The sequence below is a fragment of the Micrasema longulum genome, unplaced genomic scaffold, assembly GCF_059751315.1.
Source record: "Micrasema longulum isolate JH-2025_06_02 unplaced genomic scaffold, ASM5975131v1 h1tg000607l, whole genome shotgun sequence".
Lineage (NCBI taxonomy): Eukaryota > Metazoa > Arthropoda > Insecta > Trichoptera > Brachycentridae > Micrasema > Micrasema longulum.
In genome coordinates, this window is record NW_028277803.1 from 267,690 (window position 1) to 291,845 (window position 24,156).

Below are 24,156 nucleotides of genomic sequence, written 5' to 3' on the forward strand. Positions count from 1 at the left end.
CAGTTCGTACGAACTATGCCCAGAACTCTCCACTTATACGTTTTGCTAGTGAATATAATTTGAACTTTCCCCTTATTGATCCATTTGATTGTAAAAAAATAATATTTAAAATGCGCGTCTTAAAACATTATTTTTTGTCTTATACTTAGTTTCAATAATAAAGTTTTATTTTATTTTATTAAATTTTATCTCTATTTCTTAATATTTTATATATATTTATATTTTCGATACCTGAAACCCTCTTTCCAATATAACACCCACACACCCACCCTCTCACTCACTTACACTCACACAAACACACTAGTATGTATTGTACGTGTATTTAATGTATTTCTGTGGATATCTGTCATTGGTTTTATTCTCTGTATATGTTATTTGTTATATTTGTATTACATGTATTACTGTTGATATCCCCAATAAATAAAAAAAATAAAAAAATAAAGTAGAACCCCGTACCCGCTAAATGTCAAAATATGCAATGGAATAAATTTAAAATTATGGACGTTAAATATAAAACAAATAATAATAACAATCTTTTTCTGCAGTCAGAAATAATGTAGAACTATTACTAGTTTCTGCAGTCGTCTAGCTGCAGTCTGATAAAACGCACGAAAAGTTAGAAAATCGTACGGTTTTGTCGTTCAATGCCGTTTTTAAACCCGATAAAATATAGTAAATGAACATTAGATAAAAACAATATGTATTTAATGTATTTCTGTTTAAAAATTCACTTAAAAGCTTTATATAACGCAGTTCAGTGTGCCGAAAATGAACGTTTATTATTGTAAATAATTCAATATGTTCTGTTGGCAAAACAACGAAAAAGATACAGTTATGTAAAATTAAATTATAAGCAAACACGTTAGACACTGTCAATCTTTTCTAGGTATAGTAAACACTTGCTTTGGGATGGGCAGCGTTTACTTAATTTTGTATAATACAGCATATTTAGTCTTAGTAATCTCTAGAGATGAGTTAAATGTGGAAATCTTATAAAAAATGAAATAACATTTTAAAATATGATAATCTTACAGATATGATGGAACTAAAAAATAACTAAAATATGATGTCGTCCAGCCCAAAACCATTTGGACAAACTCAAAATATTATGACAAAATATAATTATTTTTCTATCAGCAAATTACGCCAAATAATCGAGCTCTTTATTTCAATTTACTAGTCATATCTTTCTGGATTCTTTATACCGCCCATGTGAAAACTTATATAAGAGCAATTGGCCTGACGAATTTCGGAGAAGATCGGCAGAGTGCAGGGAAGAATGGAGACATATTCTGTAGGAGGCCAGGGCCCACAACAGGATGTAGCGCCACTGATGATGACGATCTTTCTGGATATGGGTGCCTGGAAGCTACAAGCTGTTTTGAAATGACTGAGGAACTGTGTATGTTTAATAATTATTTCTAAACTAAAATTAAATTAATTTCATTCTACCAAGTTTGGTAAAAAGTCCTTGGAGAATATCTCTCGAATTCTGTATAATAAACAACCGACCAAAATTAAAGAAAATGAAATGCGTAAATTACCTAAACCTTTTCTTGGAAGATCTGAGTGAAAATTATTTCTGAAAGCTTATTCCTCTTCTTCTTCTCGGTTAAGATCGATTAATTTGGTATCAGCTAAAAGCTAACTCCTGAGACTTTGAGTTTCAGCTGTTCTTCCCTCTCCTTAGTGGTCTTCCGGGCAGACAGCAAACGGTCGGGATTTCGTGGGCAATGGTATAGGGGATTTTGGAGCTGTCCATTAATGGAATTATTGACGTTATCTCTCCATGATCTATTTACTATGCACCGGGTATCGCAATTCCGTCTAACTTCTTGACTCTGGATTCTGCCTCTTTGGGGTTTCCCTGCGATTGCCTTTAGTACTTTCATCTCTGACGTTCTGAGCAGTTGTTAGGTTTTTCTATTTAGTTTTTCTACCTGGTTTTTCGTATTTTTTATTTTCTCTTTATCTATCCTCGCCTCTATTGTATACACCATGATCGGTCTGACACACGTTTTGTATATCCAAATGATATAATAATGTGTTCATTGTACTATACAACATTTCGTAGGCATCCAGATGTTTACTAACTGAGATGAATATGTTCTCATCATCACTCTGGCTTCATCATCTGCATGGCATGTGATGTTAATGACCTTATCTCCCTTAGTAGATTCTCTTCTTTTTTATTCTTAAAGGCGTTTTTTTTATGAACTTATTCTGCTTGTGTAATTAAAGGTTTTTGGCGTATAAATTGCTGTGCTATATTTAGTTATAAAGGTGCTAAACTTGCTTTGTTTCTTTGTTGTTCTCAATTTGTGTTATTTTTTTAATGTTAATACTATTTATGTCCCGAATTGAGTTGTTGTAACTCCTGGGAATGTAATTCAATGTACTCGTAAAATACTTTGTGTTATATGATTTAAAAATTTAAAAAAAAAAAAACTTTCGAGAAGGAACGTTGAGATGAGTTTATTGCAGACATAGAATTTCTTAATTCTATGATTGCAGAATTTGTATTAAACGTCAAATAAATAATTTTGAATGTACAGATTCAAACATTATTACCTTCGCTTAGAAAAAAAAAACAAAAAATGTCGGCATAAGAAAAATCACCAGTTAAGTCCCAACATTCAAGCATTTTTTCTGATGAATCCACGTTGAACAGATTCATGGTGAATTATTACCGTGAACTATAGAGAAAATGTTAAAATAATTTATATTTTATATCTCGTTTTAATTGCCTACTTGATATCGCCTATATTTGTTGGATAAATAGATTAGATTAAACGCTTTACTTTTGGTACCTATGCTATTACCGTAAAATCACTAAAGTTTATAAGGAAAAACGTTTCTAAGTGTTGAGTATTATGTTCGAACAACAATAATTTATTTTGTTCAAAGAACACAGCGTCAGTGCCTATGTCTATAAAAAATAACTATTCGCTATAATTTATAATCCGACAGTCAGTCGATATTGACGCATTCCCCGCGATGGTCGGCTCTCGTGGTGCATTAGCGTCCGTTTATAACAGTTTGCGGTATTAATAGTAACTTATATCCTGTAGGATTACTCAGTAATCGGGAGTTACCTGACGTATTTTGTGTAAAACTTATGATAAAATAAAACATATCTTATCAACTTTCGGTTTAAGTGATATTTCATGTGAAAACTGTTTTTAAAACTTGAATTGAGTGAGTGTTCTTAAAATTGTATTTGAATATATTTCAAAACTTAACTTTAATTAGAAAACTTCATTTTTACATTACGAAAATAATTACGATACATCCTCATATTTATTCATTTGTTTATTTTTTTACATAAGACCCAAGTGCATTAAAAAAATAAGTAATATTATTTTGTTTTCTTTTTTTTTCCGTTTTGTTTTTTTTTACCATTTTGACGAAAACGTAACTAATCGTCGGCAGAAATGTAAAATACTGTTAAGGATGAAGTATAAATTGTTAAAGAGGGAGAGATTAAAAAGTTTAAAATAAACGTATTCGTAATTAAAACAAATAAAAACCATTACGATTAAATTTAATTTTCACGCTGTTTTTTTATGCATCCGGATGTAAGTACTATTTAGATTTATTGATTTATTTAAAACTTCAAGTACAAAGAATGAGTACTTTGGCGGACTTATTGCTAAAAGCAATATCTTCCAACCAACCAAAAAACTGACCGGTCAAAGAAGAGATTGGTCAAAATTTTGTACTAAAAAACCATAAATATGTATATTTCAAACACACATAATGTTAATATAAAATAACTTAAATTGAAAATTAAAAAATAACAGCTGTTTTTTGATTGGGAGATAAGGCTTGTACATATTAACATTAATAAAAATAAAAAGTACATTATATTTTACATATTAAATGATGAGGAATGGGGGATCAGATAATGAGTTTGAAAGGAAAAAGAAAGAGGAACCAAGGAAAGAAAAAGAGATAAAAATATATATTTAGTCCGAAATATAAAAAAAAACCTAGAATAAATGTAAAAAACATGACGTGGGTCTATTTCGGTTTAAAAGTTTTATAATATAATTATACTAATAATGTTTATTAATATAACATAATAATTGCTATAATCTTCGACATTTTTGAGGTAATAGATTTCTATGTATTGTGTAGTCTGCCTAAGTAATAATAAAAAAACAACTACATTTTATAGTTCCTTAAAGTTATCGTTTTTCTTTTCATTAGTCCTTATCGTTACCAATCGACGCATACGACACTGAATCGATACATCGATTACGGCGTATCTTTATAATTTGTTACATGAAAGTGTAAAAATCATGCTGACGTTTCAGATAGTCTAGAGAAACTACTAGAAATATTATACTAAGAAAAATGTTTTATAAAAAAAAAATCGAATCAACCTTGACGGGAAATGAACTCGCGACCTTTTGGATCTAAACGCGCTAACCAACGCATCACGAAACGGACAAGAATATTTATTTAAATTACAACGGATAACTATGCATTTTAGTGTATTTTTTACTGTTTTAGAACGGGATGTAGAATCTTAGTAGTTGGATATTAGGCAAAGTTTAGAAAATGACGTTCAAGGCTCAAATCCCGCTCTGCCACATCTTGATTCCCATTTTCAACCACAATTATTTCCTATCCCTTATACATAATTGAAAATGGCCCTCAAATTTAAATATTTCAGTAAATTATTAAAACAAAAAAAATTTTTTTTGTTCAACCTACTCATTTACATTTTTTTTTTACATTTTCTTTTGCACCACAACAGGCCAGGAGGCCTAATTACAGTGGTGAATTACATCACAGAGCACCCAGGCTTGAGAAAAATCACATTTTAATTTTTGTGTTCTCACCGGGAATCGAACCCGGAACCTTCCGTGCGTGAGTCAAGCGTCTTGACCACTACACCACGGAGGCCGCCCTTGCGAGATGCGCATTGCGTGTCCTTGTAACTTTAGTCAAATAACCCAACGGTACTTTTTTAAGATAGACTCATCTAATATATACGTTATATGTTTAAAGATATATGTTGTCTTGTCTTTTTTGTAAATGTTTAAATTTGCATAATTTATTTATTACATATACGGCCTAAGCCAACTACAAACAAACCTATTATGTACAAGAAACTGAACAAAAAGAACATAAAACTATGTAGCAAAGACAAACAAGGGAAATAAAATATTAGTATATGATATATTTAAAAACACGTTTAATTTATTTTTTATTCATCTGTAAGCATGTTCTTTGTTTGAAACTGCTATATTATCATATGTATAATAACTTTACGTTCTTATTATTTTTGTTTACCTTACATATTTGTTGCGTTTATTTCTACTAAAGTTTTTTTTTTAACAAATAATAAGTATTTTTGTTTTATGAGCAGTAAACACTATTGGAACTTGTAAATTAGTCGTTTTTAATGTGCTATACAAAAAATATAGGTTATTTAACTATTGTAAAATCATCGTCATCTCGTACTTGTATATTGCTGACTTTTAAAAATTTTAACGCAATACTGAGAATATTAAAACAAATGCTTTTTTGCACGCGAATATTAGTCATTTTACTAAAATGTTTCATTCGGAAGAATGCGAAGCGTCATCGCCTTGGAAATGCTGCAGTGGCCTTATTCTGAACTAATTCGTTTCGTAAATTCATTCGTATCGTACGAGAGGGAATGAGAGCGAAATACGATTTTGATTGCGTTAAAGTGAGAAGGATATATGATGGACGAACGAACTTACGAAACGAAATTGTGACAGAATAAGCCGGCTGTATACCACTGAGTACCACACTCACATTATTAACATATTATGCGGTCACTCTAGGCCTAAAAAGTTTGTAGTAGTTACCCCCATAACTGGTTATGATAATCGAGTATGTCTGCAATCGATTATGACATAATATTTAAAGATGATCAGTAACCGGTTATCAAATAATCTCTTAGAAAATCTGTGACATGTATCACCTAACCGTTCAAATAATCGGTAAGTGCTTATAAATATGATTTCTTTGTGTGAAATAGAACATGAAACCGAGCATATTTTGCCTTAACCAAATATTTTTGAGACAGTATATTTTTTGCTACAAACAAAAACTTTTAATAGATAACCTAATATTTTTTGACTAATTGAACATTTTTAGTATAACCGATTATACGCCTAGTGGTGAAGTGGTAAGCGCATTTTCCTACCATGCATGAGGTCCCGGGTTCGATTTCACCAAAACATCATATATTTTTTTGTAAATAAGTGTTCACTGCAATTTTTCATAATTCGAGGATTGGCAGTTGAAACGTAAATCTGATAATCTTACCACTATGAAACAAATGATCGCTATTCGTTGCATTGATTTGTTATTGCAGCGCCCCGTACGCTATGATAAATATAGTTGATGGTTATTAAATGTATTGAATTAGACACTTTGTTTTAAAACTACTAGAGTTTATTTTGAAGCACTATTAGTTTCGGAAAGCACAGATCCTTCCATCTACAGGTGTGATTATAAACTGTAGTGACTGAGTTTTATAATAGTTGTCTTTATTAACTTGAGTGAATTATAACTGAGTTTATAATAACGAAAATAGATAGAAGGATCTATGCTTTCCGAAACTAGGAGTACACTTAATCATGTTATTCCTCGAAGTTTGAATGTTGATGATTATTATTATCGTTATGTAAATCGCATATTTTTATAACAGGTTATTATTCGATTATTTTCATAAATCAGTTATGCGCGCCATAATATAAATAACATTGACAACATAATATCACGGTCCCCCGTTATGGGCAAGGCGACCACGACCTTCCTCTTTTTCTCGGTCAAGAGTGAGTCTTAACACTCGCACACCTGTTAAATCTGTCAATCAAATATTATCACACTTATATTTTGCTTAGGATTACAGTGAATGCACACCCTCCACAGTCCACAGAATCCATAAACCCCTAGCCGACATATCCTCTTCCAATTGGATTCACTTATGCTTCGGAAAATGAGTAAATTTTATTTCACTAACCGCGATTTTAATTGTATTGTTTCCATTCTCCCTTTTAACGTGAATTTGGCGATTTTTTGAAAATCTGTTATCGGATATTGTCACTCTTCCTCCATATCACACAAAGAGTAGCAAAAACTGCTTTCATTCACTTGTAAAACCGATTATGATTTTCCTTTAATTTTTTTCTTATATTTTTGATTATTTTATAATATGCGGATCTTTTTGAAATTTTAAGCAGCCACACTACGTAGTTAAATATTTATTAATTTCTTTTGTTTTTATTTGAAAATTGATGAAATTAATATTTAAAATCTTAAAGTTAACAAAAATAAACATCATAAAAAAATAAACATTTAAATCGGGTTGTGGTCCCGTGGCTGATGTCTCGGACTCACGGCTCAAATGTTCTTGGCCCGAATCACACTCTACCCCAACTTGATTCCAATTTTCTAATAGTGAGTTATTTACAACTAGTTAAAAATGCCCCTCAAAAATTAAATATTTGGTTAAATCATAAGAACGCAAATATATTTTTTTTTTGAAGAAAAGATATTTGTTAAACCACGTAACATTATGAATAACATAATAAAAAAAAGTTAATACATTTTAATTTTACCGTGCCGTGTATGATATGATAAAATGGGCCATCGTCTTCCGTCTAAACAGTAGTCTGATTTTTTTCCTTGTGTCTGATATTATGAGGATGTTGATTTATATAAAATATTTTTTTAACTTTTTAAAATATAATAAAAAACAAAAAAAATGTGTCTTCACTAATCTAACCCGTGCCGACGATGTGATAGGCCCGTGTATTTTGTATTATAATTATGCGGGTGATTTGTACAGGGCTGTTTTCAAGAAAATCAGATCTATAGGTATTTATTTATTTTATAAAGCAGTGTATTAAAAAACTAAAATAATACATTCTAATGATGAGTGAAATAATTTTTTGTAGCGAGCGAATATATCCTCACATTTTTTTTGTAAGACAGTAGAATAAAAAACCAAACATTTTATAAGTGCTAACTGGGTATTGTGACGTAATAATTCAAAGCTGACTAATAGTTTTTGTATGTAAACTAAATTGTGACGTAATCGATTTGTGCTCTCGACCAGTTTCAGTATGTAAACTGCCTTTTGTGACGTAAAAAAAAGTACCATTGAACAGTTTTAGTACCTAAACGGACTATTGTGACGTAATAATCAAGTGAAGACTTCTCGTAACAATGAAGGGAGTATGTCAGGGACGAAACATGGTGTCAGCGGTTGTGGTGTTAGTGGTTTTGGCGGTGCAAGAAGTAAAAACCTTTAGTTACAACACAGCAGCGAGGACAGTATTCTCGCCAGGACCGAATACGAATAATCACTCCTACTTCGGATATTCTCTCGTCCTTAGAGGAGGCAATCGACCACTGTAAGTCAAATTTATTTAATCTTATTAATAATACAATGGCATGGCAGCAAGCATGGCCCTCCTGACTTTGACCTTTCTTAGGCACAAAATATTATTTACTGAATACACATTTATTAAAAACCGACAGAAATAGGATTTTCAGCTGAAACCGAAACCGAAGTTCGGCTTCTGTTGTAGTTTCCGGAACCGGAACCGAAACCTTTTTAAATATATAAAAAATCACTTCAAAGCGCCCAAAATCAGGCGTTTTTATTAAGAGTTCATTAAAATAAGTGTTAAATAAAATACACAACGAAATAAAAGCCATAAATTTAATTTTAACATATTACAACAGAGATGAAGAACATTTTAGAGAAGGTAATACAGAAGTCTATGCATCTACAGGGCTTTTGACCTGTCATTGGCTGGTTTAGGTGGCCACTTTACACACTTTGTAACATTCACCTATATTTGAACATCTATATTCTTTCAATTCTTTTATCTGTTGATGTTTGTGAAGTTAAAAAGCTGGAACCTTTATTTATGCGGGTGACATTTATCTGATTGAATTATTTCACCTACATAACTTGATTAATTCACCCGGTCCATGAAGAAGTATAGAAATTGAAAAAATAAGATTTTCAGGCGTTGCCTAGTATGTAGGTGAAATAATTCAATTAGATGAATCTCACCCGCATAAATAAAGGTTTCAGCTCTTTATCTAATATTTCTGGTTTACGGTAAGTGAACGGACCAATCGGCAGAACTGACCGAGAAGATGCGGAAGAGAACTTGAGGCGTCACACGCGGAGTAATTTCAGAAATACAAAACTTCGAAAAATCATAGCGTTGATAAATACGATACATAATAATTATATTTTTTGTTGCTTAGATTATTAATAGTATTTTAACCTTAGAGTAATAAGCTAATAGAGTCGCCCATCGGAGAAAAACTATTCTACGATTATTGACCACGAACTTAGCTACATATTACAGCAATACAGCGGACCGTAGGTACTTGCGTTGAGAATTGCGAGCGCAAACCGAAACCGTCCATTACACGTTTGTTCTTAAACTAAAAACCAAACTAAAAGCAAACCAAAAATTTGGATCGCCTTTGTTGTATGCAATAGAGGTTCGGGGCTGGTATTCCAAAAGCTCTCGCGGCCGTATTATCTCGTGTATTTACATACAAAATACTCGAGAAAAACTGTTTTCTCGGGCTGCGCGAGTGGTTCAGAATAGCACCCCTGGGCTTCTCTAGAGAATTATTTCATCATTGTGTTAATTTTCTACTCGAGTGCAGCCAAACGTAATCCGACACATCCCGACCGCAGGTTTCGACCAATTTTTAGCCGAAACTCGTTTTGTTTTTTTTCGAAACTGGCTAAAAGCGAAACCAAAACTTCTGTCGGTTACTAATATTTATATTAAACTAGCAGGCAACGTGCTAGGATATTCGGCTAAAAGCGAAACCAAAACTTCTGTCGGTTACTAATATTTATATTAAACTAGCAGGCAACGTGCTAGGATATTCGGCCCTTCGGGCCTCGCTTTATCGGCCTTGCGGCCTCAGGTGCGAGCTGAGAAATTGTATCGCATCTGATGTTTTGTATCTCCACAGAACTACTAATAATGAGTTATTTATGGCCCCCGAAATTGATGTATTTGTGTAAATCATAAGAACATTTTTTTTTAAATAACAAAAAAAATAATCACTCACTCAGAATAATAAATGCTACCAAAACCACATAAAATTTACATATATAATATAATTAATATCCCGGCGGTCTCCGTGGTTTAGTGGTTAAGACGCATGACTCACGCGTGGTAGGTTCCGGGTTCGATTCCCGCTGAGGTCACACAAATTATATGTGATTTTTCTCAAACATGAGTGTACTGTGCTGTAAATCAAAGTGCAAAAAAATCTATCGATCTACTGAATTTTACCGAAATTCTACTGATTATTAAACATTTCCAATTTTTTTAGTGGTTTAGTGGTTAAGACGTATGACTCACGCGCGGTAGGTTCCGGGTTCGATTCCCGATGAGGTCACAAAAATTATATGTGATTTTTCTCAAACCTAAGTGTACAGTGCTGTAAATCAAAGTGCAAAAAAATCTATCGATCTATTGAATTTTACCGAAATTCTACTGATTAATTAACATTTCCAATTTTTTTACCATTTATTCGTCCCCAAAATAGGCAATCCACTTACAAATGAATAAACCAAATACTCACTTTTTCTGTTTGCTCGTTTTGGAAAATAACTGATTTTCAATCAACAAAATTTTTGGCAAAGATAAAATATTGGAACATGTTTTGCGTTCCGATATGATATGATATTGTATTGTTCTACAGTAAAATAGGCGCGATATATAAATTTATAACGTTCAATGCAAATGTATCTGTAGGATACTGTATAATACATAACGTCATTTCTCAGATAAGTAGTTAGACATAACTAAAACATTCCTCGAAATATTTTTATTTGTTTATATTTTTCTCTTACAAACTATGATTAATAATAACAATTATGTGACCTCACTGGGGTTACCCGTGCCGAGGACACTTAATATATTTTTTTAAAATATTTTTACATTTGAGAATAAACAAAGAAGACTAACTTAATAAACAGAGATAATTAACAAAATGTTCAAACAGTTTTAAATGCTACGTATTTATGTTTATAATTAATTTATGCACATCTATATTATTTATATTACAAAACGCGATTTTATATATTTTGGAAATAGTCAACTTTGGAAAAAAACTCTACAATTTATAATCAAATTTGACGAAATCCTTTTTTAATCAAAGATTCCACTAAGTATCAGTGGATTTCTACAGTTGTACATAACTAATATAGTCATAGGAATTAATTCATTGTGATGATTATAAAAATAGTACAAAATAAAATAATTGATTTATTGTCGATTAAGAATGAAGTGCAGAAGACGACAGAATAGAAACTCATCCTTCCTCAGTCAACACGGATTGCCTCATTATTATTTGACCTATGCATCACCGATTCGTTTATTGATGCATGATGACGCATTCTTTGTATACAAATCTTGCACCTGTACTAATGAATTATTATATGAGTATTACTCGATAAATATTGTGGAGTTTCAATTATATTTGTTTTAGTAAATGGGTGCTATCCATTTTATGTCATTTTATCCATGTGCTGCGGTTTGACTTTGTGAGGAATAAAGTAATAAGAGAACGGACGCAGCAAACTCCGGTGACAACTGTCATCGAGCGGAGGCGATACGGTTGGCTTGGCCATGTGCTGCGGATGCCTCCTGAGAACACTAACCGCGCTTGCCTACTTTACAAGTCATCAGATTCTCGACGACCCGGACATCCACTGCTGACTGTTCGTCGGCAGTTCGTTTCAGAACTGCGGGACGCGAGCCTGACGGGAGGATGCACAGGACCTGGCAGCTGACAGAGATGCTTGGAGGATCTTTGTGGACGCTCCATGTCTTTTCGCTGGATGCTCCAACTATGGACCGGACATGGAATAATTGTTGTGTGCCAACCGCGTAACAAACCCTTCATTTTGCCTTTTGTCATATTGAAAACTATCGCAATTCCTGGTTATATTCAATATGAGGGCGATCTTTTGTATCCTGACCAAACACATTTTTACTAATGTGTATTGTATTCCAATTTCTTTCACACGAGAATTATTTATTACATCTTTTCCGGTGGTCATCTCTGGTGGTCATTTACTTATACACGCTAATAATTTATTGTCTTAATGCGTTTACGTTATATTGTTTAAAATTATCTTTTATGCCTAAAAGAGCAGGTGTCTCTTGGTTAAAGGATCATATCTTTAAGCTCTAAGAAGTTTGCATTTAAACAATACAATAGCTTAAATTCCGATTGTTAGATATTGGCTATCTTGCGATTTCTCCAAATTCTTTCTTAACTAAAGCTATTATTATCCCCTCCATTTAATGTAAAGATTCACTTTATAACCCAATACATTGGTTCCAGGAGGACACATTGAAATTAGATTCCTAACTTAGTACGTCGTGACTACGACAATTTATTATTAAATGTAAACTTGAATATTATTAATTATAAGTACAGTAAGCCCAACGAGTGTAGTTGGAGACATATTGTTATCTTCAAAAGTGAACCAAATAAGACAATACCATCTTCGGAGCTGCCTTTTATTGACGACTGGAGGGCGATTCAATTACTCATTAGAAAGTGCCCCTCAACACCTTACACGGCACATAACTTAATGATGAATGAATGCATTTTATGTCGGCCTCGTGGCGTAATGATCAGCGCGTTTGCCTACCATGCAAGGGGTCTCGGGATCGTTTCCCGACATGGTTGATATGAAATAAATATTAAAAAGGGTGTTTTCACACTAGAATATTTCATAGTCCCAATGCACAATTAAAGTGGATGAGTTTCATTCAATTATTTTATCCCTTCAAGATAAAGTTAAAGTGTTGGACAACCAAGTTTTGGATCTTCGTCAACAAGTTGCTGATTTACAGGAAGAGGCTAATACTAGAGATCAATGGGCAAGACTCAACAATGTGGAAATTTTAGGTATTCCAGAAAAAAAGGGGAAGATTTGATTACTATTGTCAAAAATATTGGCTCATCCCTTTCTGTTAACATAAATGACCATCAAATTAGCTTTGCAAATAGAGTGGCATCCTGGAATCGTGACTCTACATCAAAGTCGTCTAAAATAATTATACAACTCCGGGACAGGAAAATAAAAATGTTCTTATAAGCGCAATCCGCATGTTTTTTTTTTATCATTAAGTGATCTGCTGACATTCCACTTAATATGTTTCGATTCTTCCATCTGTTGACATTTGTAAAGTTGAGAAGAAGGAATATAGATGTTAAAATATGGGCAAAATAATGAATGTTACACAGTGTTTAAAGTGGCCACATAAACCAGCCAATGACAGGTCATAAGCCCTGCGGATGCCTAGTCTTCCATATTCCCTTCTCTAAAGAGTTCTCTGTTGTAATATGTTAATATTATTTTGATGATAATAGTATGTTTAGCGTATGAATGAATAAATAAATAAATAAATTTAATCGTAAGAAAAGCGTATCCGGGTCTACTGATGTTTCGTGCATTAAAACAAAGTGGACTTTTATTTCAATTTAAAAAAGCATTTATATGACGAACGTGGACTTCTGTGTTTTATTCACGTATAAAATAGCTTGGAATTTGGAAATCTTAGAAATTAAAAAAGCTATTCATAATAAGAAAAAAACAATAAATACCCAAATAAACAATATTTCTTTTAGTCCACTATCTAGCTTCGAACGTATCCATATCACATTACCATCCTTTCAAGAAAAAAAGACTTGATTAATTTGTTTCATTGGCAGCATACTGATAAGATAAAATGAAATAGAAAATAATTTATTCATTTAGTAAACCTTGAGAAAGAAGCTTGTTTAGCTTTGAAACCGGTATGTGGAAAAAAATTAATGGTTAAAAACAAAGCTGTTTTATTTATTTTATTACGATAATTAAAGTTAGGATATAGTGAGTTTTATATTATATTCCTATCGTTTGGCTTTAAATTTTGTATCGGAAATGGACATAAACAAAAACTAAAGCACGCAATTTTTAGGAAAAACATCAATTTTACAAAAGAAAAAGTATTTTTTGTGTTTTTTGTTTCGTATTGTGTTCGCAAATATGAATAGGAAATAGCCATCTAAAACATTGTATTTTGCGGTTAACCTCGAAAGATAAATGGGTAAATGACTTGGTCTTAGGCGCGGTTCTTTGACATCTCATCGCTAACAAAAAGTTCATAACGTGTTTCTCAAATAATATCATTTCCAATTTTGCATACTAATTTGATAATAAACAAAACCAAATTGTTTTCGGCTCCACGGCTGCTTTTGGGTAAAAACAAAAATCCTGAAAAGGAAAATCAATTGGAGAAGTCCTCCTCGTAGTGCTGCGGTTGGTGCCTTGGCCTACCATACTTTAGGTCCCGGGCTCAATTCCTGGTCAGATCGACATGGAATATTTGTTTAAAAATTGGTACATTGCAATATTCACTGTATCGCGATACTACCTTGTAAACAATGAGGGGTGGTTTTAGAGCGACAGTGAAAGGGACATTGAAAGTTGTAAATGTAAATATTTGTTCGCGCTCCTTACTGAATTTGGTTAGTTAAAAATGAAATATAATCAATTCGTAATGAAAAAAAAATAAATTGCTCGCTTGTATGAGTGAAAAGAAAGACATTTAGTCTTTAAAACGGATTCGGGTATGTGGTGGATGCTTTCAATGTATCGAGATACTTCCATTGGTACACATTTACATTTGGGTGTGGGTAGGGGCCCGATGATGGTTCCGTGGTAGTGCCACGGACTCGCGGATCAGAGGACCGAGGTTCGAACCCCACGGCAAGGTTATTTACGACTATTCAAAAATGACCCTAAAATTGAAGTAATAACAAATAAATATTTACCGTACATTCACGGAGACTGGACCGCTGTGCACGTGCAAACCACGAGCCCACTGCGTGATATCGCATGATTGGCCCATTTCACACCACGGCAAAAATTTACGCGGCATGTTAAAATACAATACGGTGGATCGATATTTATTGTTTTTCCATTTATTTTTTCATTAATGAATTTCATAAAAGGTACATGTTTTTTTAAAATTCTATACATATCTACTTTTACACATCACTTTTTACATTCTTTATTTATTTAATGCCAGGCAAACGCAATAACCAGTACACCATGAGAACTAATCTCCAGTCGATTTCCTTTCGCTGGATTTTACCTCAGAGTACTCGCTAAATTTAAATAATGATTTGATCACTAAAATCTATTTTCTTTAGTTTTACTATCTTATTTGAATCGGGTTGTGGTCCCATAGCTAGTGTAGCGGACTGACGGATCAGAGGTCCAAGGTTCGTACCCCACTCTACCCCAAGTTGATTTCCATTTTCCAATAGTGAGTTATTTACAACTCGTTGAAAATGGTAATCAAAATTGAAATATTTGGGTAAATTATAAGAACGCTAATATATTATTATTTTTAAATATTATTTATTAACCGAGGCGAGCTTATTGATATTTTTTATTGAAATCATTAACTATGGAGTTTTATAAAAAAAAAACGAAAAATATAAATATGATAAATTTTCTAATAAATGTCAATCCACTATAATTTTACCATGCCGTTTTCATTAAGATGATATGAGTGAAATAGGCTATTCTCCGTCGGATATCACGAGGCTGGTTTGTTTATTTGGAAATTCTTGTAATAATGAACAGACTTTAGTAATGGCGGGTGCCCTCCGCAGTGCAGTGGCTAAAACACGGTCCTCGCGCATGGGGATTCCAGGTTTAATTCCCCATGAGATCGCAACAATTTTTTTTCCAAGCCTGAGGGATTTGTACTGTAATGAGGAAATTCAATGGAATACTGTTTTTATTTGTTAATAGGCCATCAAACTTAGCCAAAAAAAACGTATTTTTATTTTTATGCATCGCATTATAAGCGCCATGATTTTTTTAAGTTTCGCAACTTTGAAATTATTCCACCTGTGACGTATTAAATTCTCGCCGATTAATCAGCTGGCTTTCCGGAAACAGGAAATCTGTATCAACTCACAACGCTCTTTTATTGGTTGATTTCGGAGAACTAGTGACGTCGTTCAGAGTAGTTCCTTTTTATTAAAACCATTTTTATTATTTTTTTACACATTTCCGAGAAACTTTGCATTACAATTAAATGCTCTAATTTTTACCACGCGTAAGAAAACATGTTTTATATTCAATTTCTCGTAGCACCGAAGTCCTACGTTCCATCTGTAGGCTCGTTGTGGTGCGGAAAAACGATTTCAATTTTTATAATTTAATTAGAAATCAAACGTTAATAAATAAATTAAATAATTGATTAAGAAATCAATTGTATTTTTTTTTTCATAAAATGAATAGCTTTTTAATATTTTTTGTTCTGGTTGTAAAGTTTATATATGTATTCATATTCGAATTCGTGTATTTGTTATGATTTATCTTAAATAATATTATTATTTTTAAGTTACGTGGTCTGAGTATGAGTCAATATTTTTCACGCTCATTTCCACGTAATACCAAGACGTTCTGAGAAATACTCCAGTATGACTTATTATGACGTCTTTTACCATTTTCCGATTTATCAATGTATTGATTCACGTAATGATCCATCACTTCCGCCATCTGACATTAAAATTTGAATTTCGTGGATTGCGTCTGTTATCTTATGAATACTAGAAAAATGTTGCTTACTTAAAAATTTACGATGGAAGTACCTACATAATTGGTAGATACATATTTTTTTTAAAGTTTAATTTATGAAATTTAAATTGAAATAATTAATAATGAGGAAGTTCCGTGTCACGGGAAATTAGGTATAAAATTTTTTTCTTACGCGCGGTAGAAATCAGAGCATTAAATTGTATGGTGAAGTTTCTTGAAAAGGCATATAAAAAAATGATTTTAATAAAAACTAACTACTTTACGTTTAACATTAACATTATAACAGAGATGGAAAACATTTTAGAGAAAGGAATATCAAAGTTCAGATATTTACAGGGTTTATGACCTGACGTTGGCTGATTTAAGTGCACACGCTGCTTAACATTTATCACTTTTCCTATGTTTGAACATCCATGTCTCTTAAATTCTTCCGTCTGTTGATTTTTATAAAAAATAAAAGTATCCAACATAAGCCTTCCATACCATATGCCGATCTCACAGCGAAAGGGGCGATGAGAGCAGTAGAGTTTAATTGATTTAAAATCGCGATTTATGAAATTGAAATTTAAAAAATTAAGTTACTCGATTTTTGGCAAAGAATGTGTTTTTTTAGTATGTACAAAATCAATGTACAAAAAAAACAGTTTAAAAAGTAAGATCAATTACAGATTTCACCTGGAAACCGAAGGAGAGGTGGAAAAATTAAATATTATAAAAATTAATATTATAAAAATTAAATAAAACGTTCATAAAAGAGAGAAGACATGGTATAGTTCCAATTTTACTTTCCTCCCCTCTCTCTCTCTGCTTCCATCTACAGGGCATCTACAGGGCTTATGACCTGTCGTTGGCTGGTTTAAGTGGCCACTTTACACACTGTGTAACATTAACTTCACAAACATCAACAGATGAAAAAATTGAAGGGACATAGATGTTCAAATATGGGCAGAATGGTGAATGTTGCATAGTGTTTAAAGTGGCCACTTAAACCAACCAACGGCAGGTCATAATCCCTGTAGATGCCTAGACTTCTATATTACCTTATCTAAAGTGTTCTTCGTCTCTGTTGTAATATGTTAATATTAACAGCTCCCAGCTCCAGCTAAATCCAGTCCATGTCTACAAAAATTTGGACAAACTCAAAATATTGTTGATTTATATTTATTACTAAAAATTCACAACCAACAATAATTCATTAGGTACAGGTAGTAGATATATGTAAAAGTAAAAGTAAATGTAAAAAGTTAAGCAGGAGATAAATTTAAAATGTCTTTAACAGATCTAATAAAGCTACTTATAGTATTTACAGTGTAATATGTTAAAGTCACTAAAACTGACATTATTACTATAATACAAAATTTAGAAAATAAATACCTCCGATTCTAGTAGTATACAAAGGGTTAATCCGCTCCCTGAGTAGAGCATATTGTATCCATGAATTTTCTTCAGACCTCTCTGTCTCTTTGATATCTTTGATATTTGAGTAGGAAACTCCTTGATGATTTTCCGAATGTTTGAGTTTATTGTTTACCATATTGATGTACCTGTTAATGAAAAGGCGGACTGTAAATGAAAAACTAATTTCATTCAGTTTTGTGATTGGGAAATATTTGAAGAAGGGATAGGAACATGGAATGGATACCTACCTTCAATATGATGGAAATGTTCTTCAATTTCGGGCACTGGATGACAAAATGAACTATAAAATGTAACAATGTTTTCCACGACGCGCGACGATTCCAACCACCTTTTATCCGATTTTATGTGAAGTCAAAAATGGTGTTTGGTTTTTGTTCTAAATCTGAATCTTCTAATTTTGAATTTCTTCTATCTTGATGTTAGGTAGGTACCATAAGGATGGGTTAAAGGAAGGATGGGCACGAAAGGTAATCGGCCAGGAATAGTATCGATAAATGCTGTTATTTACTTAACAGTACCTAAGATCCTATATTTGTGGTGATATACTCATGTGTCTGTGTCGACGAATTGCTCGCCCCATCTCAACACAGGACTTCTAGTCCCATAGAGTTGGGACTTATGTCTCAAATAATGTACAATAAACTTATGTAGTAAATAAATAAATAGGCGAAAAAATCATTTTTTGTTATTTTTCATGCTTAAAAAAAATTTCATAATTTCTCCATCCGCATCTTATAGTGCGTGGGCCCACTACATTTTTGTGACATGAGGGTGAGATGATTAGTCTTATGCTTCTGGTCAGTCCAGGGACTATGAGATATTCTAAAAAGGTGTATTTTTAAAATACTTATATCATCATTATTCCCTTATCTGCACCCAATGATGCATAGGTCATTTGTAATAAACATAACATGAAGGCAAGATGATTATTTAATCGAGCTCTGACAACATAGCGTAGCATAATGTGTTCAAATATATTAAAATAAAATAATAACAAATATCACACAAATAATTACAAAAAAAAAACTTTTAAAATGGGTTCATAGTAACTAAATAAGCAAAAATGCTGTGGTGAAAAAGTAATAAAAATATAATAAATGTATAAAATAAATATTTATGATTGACAATATTTTGAGTGTGTTCAAATTTTTGTAAACAAATAGTTGATTTTACCCCTCACCTCAGGGCGTTTATCTTGATATATTATTATAATACAACATAAGCGGAGAACATTTTTCGAGAAGAGAAAAATTATATTTAGGACATTACAAGGCTTATAACTTGTCATTGGCATCTTACCCACATCAAAAAATGTTTCATCTTTTTGATATATGTATTTATTATTTAATTTCTGGATTGTATATACATTTTGCATGACATGTTTTCTGCATCAGTCCTAGAATTTTAAATTTTTTTAATTACAGTTAAGAAAAATCACTTTTTTTGTGTTCTCACCGGATATCGAACCTGAAACCTTCCGTGCGTGAGTCAAGCTTCTTGACCGCAACACCACGGAGGCCGTTTTGTAGAGAAAATATAAACCGTCCTGTTTTGACTGTAATAATGCAAATATACATAGCGGTTAATTTTAAAATGTACTTTTTACTTCACAAAAATAGACAGATGGAAGAATCAAAGAAATATAAATGTTCATACATAGGCAGAATCGTGAATGTTACACAGTTTGTAAAGTGAACACTTTAATCACCTAATGACAGGTCCTAAGCCTGTGATTGCCTAGAGTTCCATAATCCCTTCCGAAAAAGATGTGAATCTATATGTTAATATATAACTATTTAAAATGTTGTTAAATTATATAGAGTTTTTTGATAAAGCAATTTAATTAGAACACATTACTAGCTCGAAGAAATTGGCATTTAAATTTGTGGGTAATTGTCTTCTGTGCATTTATTCTCGAACAGACTTTCGTCACGATTAGGGTACACAGAAATTTACTATATCTCGCTATATCTTAGAAATAGCTAATATATGAATAACGTATCTATTTACTATTCGTTAGTGGAGCTTTTAAGATTACTTAATTTAAATATTTTTTGCATACCAGAGAAGTTTTTCTAATTTGATTTTTATATTATCCTTTCCAGAATAGTAGTCGGAGCCCCCCAAGAAACTTCAAACTACAGAGGACATAACCTCATAAAGGATCCGGGAGTTATTTATATGTGCAATATTCAACCTGGAGTAACCAATGTTATTTGCAACCAGAAAATTCTTGATACAGAAGGTAATTTTTAAGCAACTTTTATATACCTCTTGTAAATATTTATTTATTTAACACTTTAAATAAATATATATACAATTTATATACATATAAGGGTAGGCATATTGCCTTAAGGCAATTTCTTCCTACCTACCCAAACCGCTCAGTTTGAGAAAATTACAAGTACATGGACATATTCTAGGTAATTATGCAGAATCTTATAATTTTATACAGAAATTTAAAACAAAAATTAACTAAAAATTTACACCATACTATGAAGAGAGGAGTGGAGAGGTGATAGGAAGAAGAAGGAGAAAGGAACAACTCAAACATTTAGATAGTGAAGTTTCAATCTTGATTTAAATGTAAATAAAGAAGGGGCGTCTCTACCATTAGTGGTATATTATTCCACAATCGAGCAGCTACTACTGTGAAAGAGGAGGCAAGAAAATTAGAGTGGTGAGGGGGTATTAAAGGGGTTCTCTCATTACTAGAACGAAGAGATAATCCATGTTGTGATAGATGTTGGAAGAGCTCTCTCAGATAAACAGGCGAAGTGGGATTATTAAAAATATTGTGAAGAAGTTATAAAATGTGACTGTTTCATATATGCCTGATACTGAGCCAGTGTAGTTGCGTGCGGTATTTGGTTATGTGGCGTTAATACTTTACAAACAGTATGGGAATTCTTTTTTTTTAAATAGATTTAAAAATTTAGATAAGCCTTTCTGAAGAAAGTTTCCGCAGAAAACATTCCGCGGTACTATAAAGTTATCTATCTCCCCTTTCTTAATACTTAAAACAGGGTTTGAAAATATCATGATATTTATAATAAAAATATCAAACATATTCCCTATTCAAATCAGTATGCCTGGCTTCAGCATCTTGATTGAATCTAAAGTTTTGCGCCCTTTTTATTACTCAGCCAATTTCTAAGTTTAGACTGAACCAAATCGAAGGATAAATAGTATCTCGCAATAAATATCATGATGTATTATTGCAATATGTATAGTGAACCCTGACTCGAAGTGAAGAGTAAGTGAGACAGACTAGATTTGTTTAGTTCTTTATACTAAAGGAGATGAGGACACGTCACCGCAACTCCATTCCCAAAACACAAAAGAATACTGTGCCTCTAGTACGTCGTACAAATCGACACTGGAAAAGAAAGGTTACCAAGCGACATGTAGCAACTTTCAAAAGTCCCAATAGAAATCATGCCAAAAAAATGTGTCTGTATGAGATTTTTTTATTCACTAAAAAACTTTCATTGGCTCTTCTGTAAAATTGCTACATGTCGCTTGGTAACTTTTTCCTTTCCTGCGATGATATAGTTCTTTGATTTTTGTACATATATTTTTATGACAGTACATTGATTTTCTCATGACAGGCATTATCAGACATTATGGCCTATATGCTTTTCGACTGACTCTTTAATTTCTAATCAAGGAGATGCCCAGCACTACTTGGCCAATGGAAGGTCATATCATCACCGGAAAGAAAATATGTGGCTGGGGATGACTGTTGCTGGAACTAGTATGAACAACGGAACTGTTGTGGTAAATATTTTAGTTTATTTGATGAACCGTTTAAACCAAGGATTATTTTTATTTTTATGGTCAGTGCGTTTGCCTACCATGAAGGAGGTCTCAGGTTCAATTCTCGACGTGTTTGATATGAAAAATTTATTCAAAAAGTTGTTTTCACACTAGAATATTTCATAGTGCCTGGACTGGTACCTGAAGCGTAAGACTGATCATCTTACCTTAAGTTTCGCTGCGATTGGTGTACCAATGCAGTGCCCTATGCACCATTAGGTGCGGAAAGGGAACGATGATGATTATTTTAAGTTTTCATAGCGCTACAACCAACCCATTATATTTTTTCAGTGATTTTTTTCCATCAAAACTACTCAATTACTTAAACTTTTAAAACTAAATGTGTTTTCAACCAAACTTCTTCTTTGCTTGATAAACTGTTAAAACTGATGATTATTAATATTATGTATTAAAGTACACCTAATGCATCTTTTTTTTCCCAACAAGTATTTTAGTTATAAATGTACATGGTGATGAAAGGAGAGGAGTGTAGGGAGTTCCATTTTTTTTCTATCACCTAATCGACACTATGCCATGTCCTCTTCCTTTCATAATATACATGTATATTAAATAGGTGCGAAGGTTTTCAGGGTCACTGTTATCAATATGTTTCTTTTTTGGGTGACACCGTGTGTGTTGGATTTGTTCCGACACTTCGGCTACCATTGCAGGATCCATCTTCAGGGTAAACTGAGTGTTTTGTAGAAAAAAGTATGTGTTTAAGTACTAGTAATTTGTACCGTGTCGCAGTCGGCAGTAGGCACATTTCTATTAATTATTTATAATATGTAGTGCTGGGAACCATGCTAAGTTTAATTTAAGCTCGTCGTCTTTGTTTATGTTATTTGGGTGTCTTCAACACACACGGTATCACCCAAAAAAGAAACATTTTGATACATGTATATATATTTTTTTTTTGTTATTTAATTTGGTTTTTTTCCCTTTTTTTTGTATCCATAATAATTATATATGTGAAATCTGTAATTGGTCTTATTTTTTTAATTTGTTTTTCTTAAATCTTTTATTTAGTTTAAGACTATGATTTCCATAATAAATAAATAAAATATCCTATTCAATAATATAACCGTTCAATAATACATTTACCTTTTTAATCCCTATTTAGGTTGTGTTTATTAAAAATCCCATTTGAAAATAGCTTGGGTGATGAATCCACAAATTTAGAATTGCCAATATAAGTATCACTTGCCTTTTATTCCTATATACGAGAGTTGATAATTATGCTCCACCCCTCACCTATTTTAAAGCGAATAAGAAAAAAAAAATGTAATTTATTTTTATTGACATAGTCCCTCTGGACTTCTAGGAAAGCACTTCTTCCAGCAATGCTCCAACATTTCTATAGCTTCCTCGCAGAATATTTGTCCGACCTCTAACAACCACTCATCTACACACCACCACTCATGCTCCAGCACATAAGGTGTTAGCGTCGAGGACTGTTCTGAAGATCTGGATGAGTGGAGGGGGCTTTCAATACCAATTTTTTCTTTTGCTTATATTATTACAAAAATGTAAGCAAATATTTTTGTTTGTACGCTGTGCGAAATTCAATAAAATAGAAAAACATAAATTAGAATGCAAAACAAATAACACGGATATAAGACAAATAATGGAATATGTATGTGTATATTTGTGTTTATTTTATTGTAGATGTGTGCCCCACGCTGGTCGAACCAAGTACATAAAGAGTTTCATCTTGCCAATGGAATGTGCTACGCGCTTTCGCAAACAGATGCAACTCAGAAACCATCAGAAATATCACAACTTATTCCCCTTGTAGACAGATGTGAGTACACTTCATTTATTTATAAATAAAAAGAGGGGATCTAGGAATGATACGATAGAATGACATGATGTGGTTCTAATAATAGGTGAATTTTTAAGTGGTTAGAGGTCTAAGGGTTAGTTGCATCACAATTTATTTTTTTTGAGAATGTAGGTTATTCGATCTAGCAATTCTGCATTTGATGATGTGAAATTTAACTTTGCAGATAATCAAGGTTTTACGATAAAACAACCCGAGGACAACAAAGATGTTAGTACATATTTTTATGCATACGGGCAAGCGGGAATATCCTTGAAGCTTTCTGAAGATGGTTCCGAAATCATTATGGGAGCACCCGGAATCTATGTTTGGACAGGTATATAGGATATTATGTCAAATAATAATTGTTGATAATTGCAATTATTGAAAAAACAATACGATAATAAATAATGCAAATGTGTTTGTC

General features: G+C 32.5%; 1 protein-coding gene across 5 annotated transcripts in view; it reads left to right on the forward strand.

Moving 5' to 3' along the window:
- Window positions 1-2,972: 2,972 nt before the first annotated feature.
- LOC148280203 (integrin alpha-PS3-like) overlaps window positions 2,973-24,156 on the forward strand; it is a 42,154-nt gene continuing 20,970 nt past the window's right edge. Inside the window, exons 1-6 of one of the 5 annotated variants that reach the window (XM_088228752.1) lie at window positions 2,973-3,198; window positions 7,841-8,408; window positions 20,194-20,333; window positions 21,759-21,868; window positions 23,576-23,711; window positions 23,917-24,066. In XM_088228752.1, coding sequence (XP_088084878.1) covers window positions 8,221-8,408; window positions 20,194-20,333; window positions 21,759-21,868; window positions 23,576-23,711; window positions 23,917-24,066 — 724 coding nt within the window. In that variant the 5' untranslated portion in view covers window positions 2,973-3,198; window positions 7,841-8,220. The remainder of the gene's footprint in view (window positions 3,199-7,840; window positions 8,409-20,193; window positions 20,334-21,758; window positions 21,869-23,575; window positions 23,712-23,916; window positions 24,067-24,156) is intronic. The other 4 variants (XM_088228751.1, XM_088228750.1, XM_088228753.1 and 1 more) reach the window with 4 other exon arrangements.